Below are 14980 nucleotides of genomic sequence, written 5' to 3' on the forward strand. Positions count from 1 at the left end.
CTGCCTCTCTGTTTGCCTGTCTACATACAGCTTGTAGTATTTGTCTGTTTGCCTGTCTACATACAGCTTGTAGTATTTGTAGCTGGAGTGTGAAGTTTGCAGAAAGCCTTTGCTCCAGCCTTTTTGCGCAATGAAAATCCATCATTCTCCTTTATCTTTACCCATCCCTCTATCCTCCACATTCTTTCCCACAGCCTTTCTGTCCTCTCTCCCTGTCTATAACCTCATTCACACATCAATACTTCTTTCTCTTTTTATCTGTCCCACAACACAATCTCTCTCTTTGTTCATTCTGATGCTCCAATGTGATTTGACCCTATGGTCAAAATGTCGAGACTTAATGCTCAGATTTGCAGCACAAAGGCACACCTTTCTGGCAACAGTGTGTGTATGTGCAATCAGAATTTTTTTTCTTAAATATACAAGTGTTAACAAGTAAATCACAACCAGATGTGGAAACAGCAATTGTGTAAATTCTTGTTTCTTCTGAGATGAGACAAGAGGAACAATCAGCAGGTCCACAACATAAAATAATAATTTATGTTTACAATGTTTATTCTTAGAGCTGATGGCTCTCAGTTGTATGCTGTAGATTTGAGAGGACTCTTAAAAACATAGAAGCAACCTTACATAACATGTGATAAATGTCACGTGATGCCATGCGAGGAGCAGACGTGTGAGCGACGAGCTCTGTGCACTTTGCTAGTTTTTTTTATTATTTTAAAAAATATATATTTTTTATTTTATTATTTTAATTTTTTTTAATGTATTTTATACATTAAAAGGCACTTACGTGCTCAAGATGAAACCTCAGACGGGTCTGCTGACCGGGGACTCGATTTGGATGGCGCGGCAGGAGAAGAAATCCAGCGTCAACTGTCCAACATGTCTGTGATGATGACAAAGGTTGTTGCTGACTTGGAGGATCTCGCTGTATTACGTTGATCGATTAAGGCGATGGAAACAAAATTTTCTGAATTGGTTACAAGAGTGGCAGATGTTGAGAAATGGATCGATTATCTGCAATCATCAGAGAGAGAATTATCCGCTAATCCGCTCGAGACCAAAAAATATTTTGGAAAAACTAGAAGATCTTGAAAATAGGAGCTGAAGAAATAACATACGGATCGTTGGAATTCCTGAGCACGAAGAAGGCAGAAATATGGTGAAATTCCAAGAAGAGCCTTTCCCGAGTCTGCTTGACATAGCAGGCCATAAGCTGGAAATCAAGCGACCTCACAGAGTTCCGGCTTGCAGATCAGCTGAGGGAAACAGTCCCTGATCAATTCTGGCCAAATTTTTGAGATCATCCAATAAATAAAGATCTCATGTTGATGGACTGAGTAAGTCATGGTGTAATTTTTCACACAGCCTCAGAGTGAATTTGACTCTTGACCATCCAAGGAACAGGGACACCTGTTTTGTTTCTTTTTGTGCTGGTTCCACCTTGCAGCTGGAGTTTGTTTGGTAGAATAACACTGCTTTGGGACAGTTGTGGATGAATCTGTTCGTTCCTTGTGCTTATGCCTCCTTTTGTTTTGTGGAGTACTTTTTGCAGGACATGGGAATGATTATGTCATCTGCTGCACTCATAAACAGCTGGCTCACCGACCACTTGTTTGTCTGTCCAAGGAAACTGAACAGCTATATATTGGTTGGAATTTGTTTTGTGGAGGAACACACCTTCGTGACAGTTCTGTGAATTAATCAACACGTTCAGCCTATTGGCTGGGGTTTGTTTTACAAAATATTTTCTGTTATGTAATTTTTCTTTACAAAATTTGTGCAAAAAAGTCCACACAAAATTTGTGCGTGGATTTTGGGCTTGTGGGTGTACATGAACCTTTTGAGTTTTGAGGGATTGATGCCAGTTGGCGCTGTCGTGCGCGGGGTTAATGCACACATTTTTCATTTTTCTGTTTGTTTGGTTCGGGGTTTGATTGTTGCACTAATGTTAGAATGTGGTCTGTATAATCTTGATATTGACACTCAATTTATTTTGTCTATTATATCAAAATGTCAAATGTTAATAGGAAGGTTATTTTTTTCTTAAGCTTAAGAAATGTGATAAAGTGTTTCTTCAAGAAATGCATCTTTTCCCACAGGAAGCTGAAAAAATTGGGAAGATATGGGGTGGGCATGTTTTCTTTAGTGCTGGCTCAAATAAGAGTAGGGGAGTCATCACATTGATAAGTAAACATTTACAATTCAAATGTATCAAACAGATGAAAGATCTCAGAATCATTATTGTTTTAGCAGAAATTCAGGGGCAAAGTTTGTTTTTGGCTAATAGACATTGATGATCAGGGCTTTTTATTGATCTTGAAGGGATGTTGCCGGCCGCTGGCACCCCTCATGATATAATATTGTGAGAAGACTTTAAAAATCTTGGTCTTGCAGATATTTAAAGACTTTTGAACCCATCTGGTAGGGACTATAAACATTTTTCATCAGTCCATAAGGTTTATTCTAGAATATATATATATATATATATATATATTCTATATATATATATATATATATATATATATATATATATATATATATATAAGTCCCTCGTTTCATCTGTTTTTGGAAACATCTTAGTCTCAGATCACGCCCTGGTGAATTTAGAGAGGTTGCCACATATGGAGAAAAATAAATCATATAGTAGGTGCTTTAATGTATCCCTGTTGCAAAGTCCTGATTTTCAACAAATGTACTGAAATCAATGTTTATATGGAGACCAACTGGTCCTCAGTATCTTCTGTGGGCATGTTTATATGGAGACCATCTGGTCCTCAGTATCTTCTGTGGGCATGGCGGTTCTTAGGGGTCAGATCATAGAGTATGCCTCATTTACCAAAAAATCCAAAGGACTCGTGGAGTTGGAAGGGAATATTAAAAGTGCCGAGGCAGAGCTGAAGTGCCGAATGTCATCTGATGGCCTCAGAGAATTTACCCAATTGAAATACAGATATAATACTATTTTGTCCCGGAAAGTGGAGTTTTGGTTATTCAGGGCAAGACAGTCATACTTTGAGTTGGGGGACAAAGCAGCGAAGCGTTTGGCTAGATATATAAAGCAGAGAGAGTTTTTTCTACCATTCCCTCAGTGAAAGCTGCTGGTGGTGAAATTTTTACCTCAGCCATTGATATTAATAATGCCGTTAAAGAGTTCTGTCTTGATTTATAGTTCCACGTCTTCATCTACTGTTGAAGATATTCGAAAATTTGTGGAACCATTAGATCTTCCTAAATTGACAACTGAGCAAAACAAATTCCTTGAATCTGAGATAAACTTGTAGGAGCTTGATGAGGTAATTAAGACCTTATCTACAGGCAAGGCTCAGGGGCCAGATGCTTTTGCTGCTGAGTTATTTAGATCTCATGCTACAGAATTGGCTCCACTTTTGTTAAAAGTTTATACAGAATCATTAAAGAATGGAAAGCTTCCCACAACCATGACACAAGCCCGGATCAGTCTGATTCTTATAAAGGACAAAGATCCAAGTGAGTGTAAAAGTTACCATCCAATTTCTCTGATCCAGCTATATGTAAACATTTTGTCAACAATTTTGGCTAACTGGTTAAGTTAAATGATGACATCTCTTATACATATAGATCAAGTGGGGGTTATTTGGGCCATAGCTCTTCTGCTAACATTAGGGGTTTCATCAATATCATGTGGTCAGTAGCGAATGATCAGTCTCCGGTTGCTGCAGGTCTGATCTCACTTGACGCCAAAAAGGTGTTTGATATGGTAGAATATGATGATCTTTTTAAGATTTTGGAAATGTATGGGTACGGGAGTACATTTATTGGTTGGATTAAGTTACTTTATAGACACCCTGTAGCAGCTGTACAAACAAATTGATTAATTTCAGATTATTTTAATCTGAAAAGGGACACTCTGCAGGGTTGCCCTCTTTCCCCATTATTGTTCTGTCTAGCCCTGGAACCATTAGCAGCCGCAATAAGAAAGGAGGATGACTTTCCAGGGGTGATGGTGGGAGGTGTGACACATAAGCTTCTGCTTTACATAGATGATATTTTATTACTTGTCTCTGACCCTACTAGATCTATGCCTTGCCTCCACAGAATTATTAATTCCTTTTCCAAGTTCTCAGGAAACAAAGTCAACTGGTCTAAATCCGAAACTTTGGCTTGACATCATACTATTCAGTAACGGCCTTCCAGCCAGGTGCCTTCCAGTGGCCCAAACACGGCATTAAGTATTTGGGTATTTTATTCCCAGCAAATTTGTCTGATTTAGTTAGAGTTAATTTTGACCCTTTAATAAAAAGGTTTACGAGCAATGTGGACAGGTGGGCTTCATTACGTTTATTGATGATTGGGAAGGTTAATGTTATTAAAATGAACTGTATTCCAAAATTCATCTACCTGCTACAGTCACTCCCTATAGATGTCCCCCTCTCTTATTTCAAGCAATTTGATAGCATAGAAAAATTCCGTCATTTAGAATAGTAAATGTTTCAGACTACATTTCAACAAATTACATAGGCCGATTGACAAAGGTGGGCTAGGCCTACCCAAGATTTTATTTTATTATTATGCGTTCGGTCTCAGGCATTTGGCTCATTGGTCGATTCCACCTGAAAGAGCCCCTCCTTGGTTTTCTATTGAACAGGAAGTCCCAATTTCGCCATTGCAAAGCCTTTTTATCAAACTAACCGGAGAAGTTAAGTCACACCCTGTTATTTCACATTTGCACGTGATTTGGACAAGAGTGGCCAGAGTATTGAATTCTGAATTTTTTTTAAATAATGCCTTGAGCATATGGCTGAACCCCAAATTATGTACAAGATTCCCAGATCTCAATTCTGTAAGTATTTCAGCAGTGCCAACTGCTCTGTATTGTTTTTGGGAGTAGTTTACACCCCCCTAAAATGGCAAATACTCTGGTAGTGGTGATTACAGCTTTTGGAAAAGATCATGAGGCATCAGTGTATTACTCCCTTGTAATTCAGAGTCTGGGGGACAGAACTTCAACTTCCCTTAAGAGATTATGGGAGAAAGATCTAAATTTGGCATTGGAGAAGGGAGAGTGGGCTAGGATGAAAAAAAATGACAAATCTGCACCTAGAGATGCAAGGGTTTGCCTTCTGCAATTTAAGATTTTACATAGAGTCTACTGGACCAACCCTATGCAATCAAGAGGGGGTCTTGATTGCATAGGGTTGGTCCTAAAGACACACCCACCTGCTGGCAATGTCAATCAGAAGATGGAGACACAACCCATGTTTATTGGGGATGTGTTAAGATTCAAGAGTTTTATGTGTGAGGTTTTGGCATCTCAAATTTTATTTTGCCCCAGATCTGTATTTTAGGAGATGGGGCAGTCATTCATTTGAAGAATAAGCATGTGAAAATCTGGGTCCTAACTAGTATTATAATTGCCAGACAGATTATTTTAAGGAGTTGGAAGTCAGTTGGAGTGCTCCTATTTCAGGAGTGATGTTCAGAGATGGCCAGAGTGGCAGCTTTTAAGGAGGGGGTATCCAGAAGACTGGGGAGTCTAGACCTGTTTGTGGAGAAATGGGGCAAATATCTTTCTTTGAGGGACAGTGGAGAGAGGTGTATATATGTGTGTGATAAGTATATATATATATATATATATATATATTTTTTTTTTTTTTGTTTGATTGTATGTTTTGTTTGTTTGTGTGTTTTGTTTTGTTTGTGTGTCTATAATTATGTGACTGGGGTGTTGTTGGGGGTCGGTTGCAGATTGAGGGTTGGGGGAGGGGGGTTAAATATTGATTCTCTATGTTTATGTTTTGCTGTTCTTTATTTAATAGATGAGTCAATAAAAATGTTAATCGCAGAAAAAAAACAACAACGTGATAAATGTTTAGCGTCCACTTGTTGACTGCTCTGTCTTTCCTTCCTTTCTTTTTCTTCCTTAACCTTTTATTTTTCCACACCTTTAGGGTTTGGTTATGTTCTTTCAATCCTTTCCATAAATACAGTTGAAGTCAGAAGTTTACATACACTTAGGTTAAAGTAATTAAAACAAATTGTTTAACCACTCCACAAATTTAATATTACAAATTATACTTCTGGCAAGTGGTTTATCTACTTCGTGCATGACAAGTAATTTTTCCATCAATTGTTTACAGTCAGATTGTTTAACATTTAATTGATTATATCACAATTCCAGTGGGTCAGAAGTTCAAATATACCAAGTGAACTGTGCCTTAAATTCAAGAAAATGATGTCAAGCCTTTAGACAATTAGCCAATTAGCTTCTGATAGGAGATGAACAGAACTAGAGTTGTACCTGTGGATGTATTTTAAGGCCTACCTTCAACTCAGAGCCAATCAAATCAAATCAGCCCTCATAAAAACAATTGTGGACCTCCACAAGTCTGGTTCATCCTTGGGAGCAATTTACAAACCCCTGAAGGTACCATGTTCATCTGTACAAACAATAATACACAAGTATAAACACCATGGGACCATGCAGTCATCATAAAAGGAGATGGAGATCCTAAAGGAGATGCATTTTCTCTCCTAGAGATGAACATATTTTAGTGCAAAAGGTGCAAATCAATCCCAGAACAACAGGAAAGGACCTTGTGAAGATGCTGGAGGAAACAGATAGACAAGTTTCTATATCCTCAGTAAAACGAGTCCTATATCGACATAAACTGAAAGGCTGATCAGCAGGGAAGAAGCCAATGCTCCAAATCCACCATAAAAAAGCCAGACTACAGTTTGCAAGTGCACATAAGGACAAAGATCTTCCTTTTTTGGAGAAATTTCCTCAGGTCTGATGAAACAAAAATGGAACTGAAGAATACCATCCCAACCATGAAGCATGGGGGTGGCAGCATCATGTTGTCGGGGTCCTTTGCTGCAGGAAGGACTGTTGCACTTCACAAAATAAATTGCATCATAAGGAAGGAAAATAATGTGGATATATGGAAGCAACATCTCAAGACATCAGCCATGATGTTAAAGCTCAGTTGCAAATGGGTCTTCCAAATGAACAATTACCTCAAGCATACCTCAAAATGTTGTCAGGGTATTGGAGTGGCCATCACAAAGCTCTGACCTGAATCTGATTGAAATTTGTGGGCAGAACTGAAAAAGCATTTGCAAGCAAGAAGGCCTTCAAACCTGACTCAGTTACGCCAGTTCTGTCTGGAGGAATGGGAAAAAAATTCTAGCAACTTATTGTGAAATGCTTGTGGAAGGCTACCCAAAACGTTTGCCCCAAGTTAAACAATTTAAAGGCAATGCTACCAAATACTAACAAAGTGTATTTAAACTTCTGACTCACTGACAATGTGATGACAGAAACAGAAGCTGAAATAAATAATTCTCTCTACTTTTATTCTGACATTTCACATTCTTCAAATAAAGTAGTGATCCTAACTGACCTAAGACAGGGAATGTTTTCACAAATTAAATGTCAGGAATTGTGAGTTTAAATGTATTTGGCTAAGGTGTATGTAAACTTCTGACTTCAACTGTATAGTATATCAATATAGTGCATAAATCTGTCCTTTGCAATTATCAGGACAAGTGACTGGGAATTCACAATACTTAATAAGATAGGCCTTAAATTCTGAGGAAAAGGCCATAGCAAGAGTCATTTATATGGTAATCTATTCATGTCGAGAAAAAAGATTCAAAACAATCTCGTAATAAGAACAGATCTCTGTAATTTTTCCTTGTGGTACTCACACAAGCAGATGGCAGCGAGTATGCGTAGACCATTCTCCGGGGGGAAGCAGGTGGGGAACAGAGGCTGCAGAACGTAGTTGGAGAAGGTGAGAGCGATGACGGCCTGATTAGTGGGGTAGATCACCAACACAGCAATCCACAACCGCAAGAACCTGTAGAACACACACAAAGATGTTATATTACCATGATACCTTTGTACTTACCATGGTACTGAATAGCTGAGATTCCACTATTGTGCCTGTGTGCCAAGCAATCAACTGGTCAGCCAGGACCAATAGCCTCAGACCTTGAGCCACGAGAATAGAATTGATCTGCATTACCACCATCAGGCCAATAGCCCCGGAGGGTTGCTCTAAAACCTGACCCTAATGTACCGCTCTGGTGCCAATGTCACACACCACACCCATTTCGCAAACATGAGGGAAGCTCAAGTTGAGGTATTAGACTCTGGAGACAAGTTATAGCCCTCGAAATGAATATGGTGGAGACTGAAGCTGCTGTTTGTTTGCTTATTTTGGTCTTTGCTTGGTGGAAAGCGAGACCTGACTCAGTGAAACTCCGCCTTTGACATTGACCCAAGTTGGCCTTCTTTGGCCCAAGGGTAATCAGCGGGCCAAAGGCACTTGGCCGTTGGCTCCTAAGAAGCCCAGATGAGGCACGATGAAGCCCCGAAAGTGACAGTGGGAACCCAACTGGCCCTGGCATTCACTAGCTTGCTCTCATTTTGCCCAATAGTGGAAACGCATGTATAAAAACATAGTATTACCATGGACATGTCCAAAAAACAAGATAACACCATGGTACATTTTATTGTCAGTATTTTTTTTTTTAATTAGCGTTAAGCTTTGTGCTATTTGTCTAATGGCAATGTCCTGAATTTAGGAGAGTCATGAATTGAATACACTATATGTGTAAGGTCCACAAAATTTTAATTCTCGGCTGAGTAACCGGCTAATAACTGTCTGTGGGAAACATCATTGCTTTGAGACATAATAGCATCAAGCAAGTGTTTTTTGGCATGCTAGAGCTGTAAGGACTGCAGATGTAGACAGCTGTTCGGCAGTAGCAATGCTAATACTGTTAACACTGTTTTGTTAATTATCATGCAATGAGGGGGAGGTACAGAGGGAGATTACAGGTGGTTGAGGGGAAAATATAGGACTCATAACAGGGAAGAGAGCCAGGTATTTTCCATTCATTCTCCATAAGCTTAAATATTTAATTTGCTCACTCTATTGCTGGCACATTCAATACCATAATCTAAAATGGAGTTGTTGTCACAGCACATTATTAAAAACAGCTGAATTCCACAGTTTCTCTGTTATTCTCTGTAAGACATTTTGATTTCTTAAAACTTTCCAATCTGAACAATTCTTTGTTTGTTTTTAAAGTTTTGTTGAGTCTGGAGTAAACTGACATTGAGATTATGTTCACCAAAACACTACCATGTCAAAATGATCCCATACAAACTAAAGTCTGCAAAATTATTAATATATTCAACTGCTTAAAAATGAGCTCCAACAGATAATGCTGACAGACTACAATACCTGATTTGCAGTAGACTATGCGGCTGAATTAAAAATAGCAAATTACCATACTACTCTCATAGATAGATATGGCAGAGTTAGTAAGAGAAGTATGGGTAGTATGCCATTCCCAACTCAGCCTTTATTTTTACTTATTTTTTGGGGGATTTTATTGCCCTTTTTCCCCCAATTTGGAATGCCCAATTCCCAATGCAATTTTTACTGACAGCCTTAGTCACCATTCCATTTAAATGCATATTTTTCCCATACAATTAAAGTGAATCCTGATTGAGTCTGTCATTCCCTAACATTGATATGTTGATAACAATTTTTAATTTTTAAGTCACATTAAAACTGAAAATGATATGCACTCAATGTGTAGTTGCATCAGAAAACCTCACCCTGCGAGCCCTCCAAAGATGTCCTTGACGTAGGAATAGTCGCCTCCAGATTTGGGGATAGTAACACCCAGCTCAGCATAGCAGAGTGCCCCGATTGCCGTGATAACGCCTGTGATGATCCATACAATGAGAGCCAGGCCCACTGAACTGGCATTTTCCAACACTCCCTTAGGACTGACAAAGATTCCCGAACCAATGATGTTACCTACAAAAGAAAGAACAGAGACATTGTGTATTGAGTGCACAAATAATGAATTAATGTAGGATGGAAGGAGCACAGCTCATTATTTAGACTTTCAATCCTCACCAGGACCTCCATCACTCTCTGAACATCTAAGTAGTACTGTTTATGTATTGGCCTATTACAGCAAATATGCTAAAGTGCTCCAATTTTACAGCAATTTGAATGAACAAGACATTATCCTGAGTAGGCATTTAAAGAGATTTTAAAAGTATAGGTATGAGGAGAAAGCAGATAGTAGCACAATGTACTCTGCCCAGGAGATCAGTGAAACCTAAAGCAGTGCCAGTGACAAAGAAAAATTGCATGATATTAAAAGATCACTGAAGAGAAACAGGGCACAGGGTATGATATGAATAATAAAACAGAAGATGTCACAGAGGGAGAGAGCGAAAGGAAAAAGGTGGTGAAAGCGAAGGAAAAGAAACTCTAATTTGCGGAGTTAGTACTGACAGAATGAGTACACACAGCTGACTTTACATTACCCCACTTGTTACATGCCTACTTACCAAATAAATAAATAGATGCACATGAAATGTTGATTTGAACTTCAATAATTGTATAATGTGAGTAGAAAGAGTGAACTGATAGACATGAAACAACACGGGTTTGTAGGTAAAGGTCAATTATAGTATGCCGATCATTCCGCAATTGACCAATCAGAATGAAATATTATGTGGAATCGTGTAATTATTCAAACTATCCCACAAAGATCATTTAAACCTCTGTTCCTATAACAAAAAGAGATGTGGGAGCTGAAAAGGCCCTTGTTTTATTATAGCTTTATCACATGCAACTTCTCAGCTGCAAGCACTGGACAGAAGCTATCCTTTTAAGCTAATCTAGAACAAGCTTTCTTTTCCAAGTAATAACTATGGAATGGAATGCCAAAACTGGTCACACATACTGTTATGCATATTTCCACCAAACCCCTGTGACATACCTTGAGGATATAGGTGAAAACGTGTCAATTCAAACCAACCTGGATCAAGGTGACTTGAGTACACAGGACAAAGTCCAAAGACTTCCTGAAGCAGAAAATGCTGATCCATTGCACGATGCCACTAAATGTACAAGTGGAAGTGAAAATGTGAAGTGACTCCTGACTCTGCACTTAAAAGTGATAGATCAAAGTCTATTGTTTTGGCTGGTAACATCAATCCGGGTTATGGTGACCCAATGAGACAGAGAGTTGCTGCCCAAGGAAACTACAGCAGGTTTATCCTGGGTAATTTTCACTGCAATTAATGTTCTGCAAAACACAGACATTGTAAACAAGAAATGAACCACTGTGATCAACATGATGCATCCACAAAATAATCCACTCCAAAAAAATATCCATAAAACTTTATGACCACACCTGATTCTTCAACTACTGACTTTGATTATTCTCTATCACCTCTCTCCCTTATTCTCTGCTCTGAATTATCTCTGTCAGGATCTGATTATCACAAATTGCAGCATGTCCCATGACCTCAAAGTACAAGTTACACAACTTTACATAATCAAAGGCATCTTTTACTATTGCCAAAGTGTAATCCAAGCAGCAGGGATTGATCTGGTTTCAGCCAGCAAGTTGTGTTTCACTGACTATAAGGAAAAAAGAAGGAAATACTAACATCAACAGGTTTTTCAAATCCATAAAGAGATACAATTTTTTTGCACTAACTAAATTACAAGTTTGTGCACACTTGTACATTGAGGGGTCTTGCTGACTCAAGTGGAAACAAAAAATGCTGATGAATTTCCTATTCATCTTAGATCCTCTTGTTTCCTGTGCGTGCTCACTGCACAAACATCAATGGCAATAAAGCAACAAGTACTGATTTCAGTGTCAATCTGCTTCCAGCACTAGCCAAATGATACTGTGCAATGTCTTATCAATCATTACTCAATAGCTCAAGAGCTGCTTCAAGATTTCTAAGCATGCGAAAACAGTGGCATGACCAATAATTGCTAAAATCCGCCATTTACATACTCAACAAATATTTTTTGGACCCTTATCACTTCATGTCTTTGTCTTCAATAATGGCTTATTATTATGTTGAAGCCTTTAAATTAAAGCTGAGTGTAAGCTTATCAAATTTTTATGCTGACTATTTTAAGTCCATTGTGCAGATACAAGGCTAATTTATTATGCCGTTATGTTACATTCACTTGTACTTCTGTTTATGACTATTGCTAACATGCTTGCTGACATCCCTCTCAACTGCTTTATTGATCCAGCTGTTTCTGTGAAAACCAGGTTTGTAACCTTGAAATCCAGAGCTTTAAAACTTATAAAAACATTAAACTTGGCTTCCTTTAACAATGCTTCATTGTTCATCAAATATGATGGGGTAAAGTGTGTTATGTTTCGTAAAATATAAAAAAACACACCCTGGCTTTATTTTTAAATTACAAAGGTCTACAGAAAATCTCTTTTGCACACTGAACTTGCATGTTTCAGTTCCACATGAAACTGACATTGAGAATGAAATCAAGATTAAAAACTTGGCCTTTATAAGTTGTGGTGCACACAATCAAATTATATTCAATGTTTATTAAACTCAACATTAAGTTTTTACTTGGATTTACTGGAGGCTTAACCAACAACCCTGTGCATCTTTAAAATCACTAATCTTTGATAGATGTCTGTATCAGATCAAAAATCACTTGTCTATTCTTCAATCGTTCTATCAGCATCTCTTTTGAGGCCAGTTTACTCTTAGTAAAACATATTAATGCTCTACATTCTTCTTCTCAATTTATAATAGCCCATTATCACATTTACTCTCCTCAATTTATTCTCCATTCTCCAAGATTCATCAAGTCTGCTATCAAAACTCTGTTACTGGCACCAGTCTCCATCCTAAATCTAGGTTAAATCGTAACAATCACAACTGAGCACCAGGGACCATAATCCACATGAGTGAAAATAAATAATGTGGCTAAGTCACTAAAAAAACCAAATAAAGTTCATGTTCAGGTCCATGTTTCATTTCCAAGTCATTGAAGGTTCAATGTCACAGTTAGAGAAGCTGATAATGAAAAAATAGCAGCCGTTATAAAGAATTCAGGGCAATTTAATGAAGCACACACAGAAAAAATGCTTGAGGAAGGCTTTGAGTGCATCAAAGCGACAATCACCTGATCAATTATATTCATGTGGGGCAGACAAGAGCATGTGAATGTGCATCCTGATCAAGGTTTCTATAGTGGATTATCACATTTACATTTACACATTTGGCAGACACTTTTATCCAAAGCAACTTACAGTGCACTTATTACAGGGACAATCCCCCAGCGCAACCTGGAGTTAAGTGCCTTGCTTAAGGGCACAATGGTGGTGGCCATGGGGTTCGAACCAGCGACCTTCAGCAACCTTCTGATTAACAGCCCTGTGCTTTAGCCACTACGCCGCCACCACCACATTTTTTATAGCTTAATGTTGCCTAAAGCAATAAATGTAAAGCACCCTAAATACTTAAAAGGAGTTCAGTCACATTTTCTTATTTCTCTTCCTGTTAGGTTTTGCTGAATTTCTTAAATCTAGTGCAAATGGTCTCTTTGGTGAAATGCCTTCTGAATTGTTGAAAATATTTCTGTAATTATAAAAACCATGCAAAAGTAGTGACCCTTTTTCATTGCGTGACAATCTGACCTACCTATTAAAGGTGAACTCAGTAATGTTTTATGCATGTTTTCATAGATCTACAATAACACCTCGAGGCCTGGATGCAGCATTATTAAAAGCAACAGTTTTCATTTACCAATGCCATTGTAGAAATCCACTATTCACGTCAGCCTTGATTACGTTAATCCATGAGTAAAAGTGTTCAATAACAGGGAAGTTACTGAGATTAAAGGTACTGTAAGCAATTTTTTATGGAATAGTAGGCAGAAAATATCCATTCTCCCTGAAAAAAAATCACTGAAATGTCCAGTCCTGTGAACGGTCTCTATAATAGCACTAAACTGTGTAAACAGCAAAAAAAATGTAACCGCAGGCCGTGGACACATTTTTTGATCAGCTAATCAGAAGACTTTAATGTGCTTTTTGCCTGTCAGTCATTTTACAAGTTCTCATAGTGTAGTAGTTAAAGCAAAACATTCTGGTTTAATGTCTTATTCATTAAGTGGAAGTGAATAGGCTATTATTTAAACATACAAATACTCACTAGCTGCATTTACATGAACACATTTTATTTTAATCAGACTGAAATCATTCTGATTGATGATTCTGAACGTACTGTTTTCATGAATGCTACAAGTGATCGGATTGATCGGAACTACTATTGTGACGTGTACACTGCACGATTATACAGCATTCCCTCAACGTTTGAAGGGGTGTTCACACTTGACTTTCAGCACACAAAATTATTTTGGACTTCTCAACAAATGAGGATATGATGTTATGCGTGACAGCTTGTAGATATAATAATCAATAAATCAGAAATAACAAAAAAGATTCAATTCAAAATGTTAAAAATACCATCTACTAATTTTCCAGCAACAATAAAAACATCCAGCTTTGAAATATACAGCCTTTGAATTGAGCCAAGAGGTCAGTTCTGTTTACCTGTTTCATGTGATATCATTATACAGTATAACCTATATGAATTGTTTCTCCATTCACCGCTGTAGCTTCTTTAAGCTGCATTCGCATTGCAAGCAACACGCAGCGACAAAATTACCTCATCTCAAATCTCGTTCATTTTCAATGAGAGCTGGCTACTTCCGGCGACACGAGCGACTAGATGTAGGCGTATCCAGCGACGCGACAAAGAGCGACTTTTGGGAGCGACAGCCAATATGACAGAAGATGGTAGAGCTCACGTGATCCTTCTCTCTCTCAGCTCCTGCAGTGACGGAAAGATGGAGGAAAGGCTCCATACACACCACTAGCGACCTAACCGCCAGCCACTGGCGACATGCAGCGACAAAGTAGCTGGAAGTGTGAACGCAGCTTTATGCTAATGATTAAAAATATGCCCATTGTGATAAAAGTATGTAATTGTGCGTGAAATGTCATGACGACATTACTGCGTCTGTACTGAAAATGCGCACATCATCCCAGTTTCACAAAGTAATCTGATCAAGTGTTTACATGGCAAAAATTCTCTTTTTAAACGCAT

At 38.2% G+C, this 14980-nt stretch overlaps 1 protein-coding gene across 1 annotated transcript in view; it reads right to left on the reverse strand.

Moving 5' to 3' along the window:
• The window catches only part of LOC127656434 (large neutral amino acids transporter small subunit 2-like), a 31490-nt gene that overhangs the window by 11441 nt on the left and 5069 nt on the right, over nt 1-14980 (reverse strand). The window contains exons 2-3 of the mRNA XM_052144762.1: nt 9623-9827; nt 7696-7847 (exon numbers count right to left, since the gene is read on the reverse strand). Coding sequence (XP_052000722.1) covers nt 7696-7847; nt 9623-9827 — 357 coding nt within the window. The remainder of the gene's footprint in view (nt 1-7695; nt 7848-9622; nt 9828-14980) is intronic.

Source organism: Xyrauchen texanus, chromosome 2 (genome assembly GCF_025860055.1).
Source record: "Xyrauchen texanus isolate HMW12.3.18 chromosome 2, RBS_HiC_50CHRs, whole genome shotgun sequence".
Lineage (NCBI taxonomy): Eukaryota > Metazoa > Chordata > Actinopteri > Cypriniformes > Catostomidae > Xyrauchen > Xyrauchen texanus.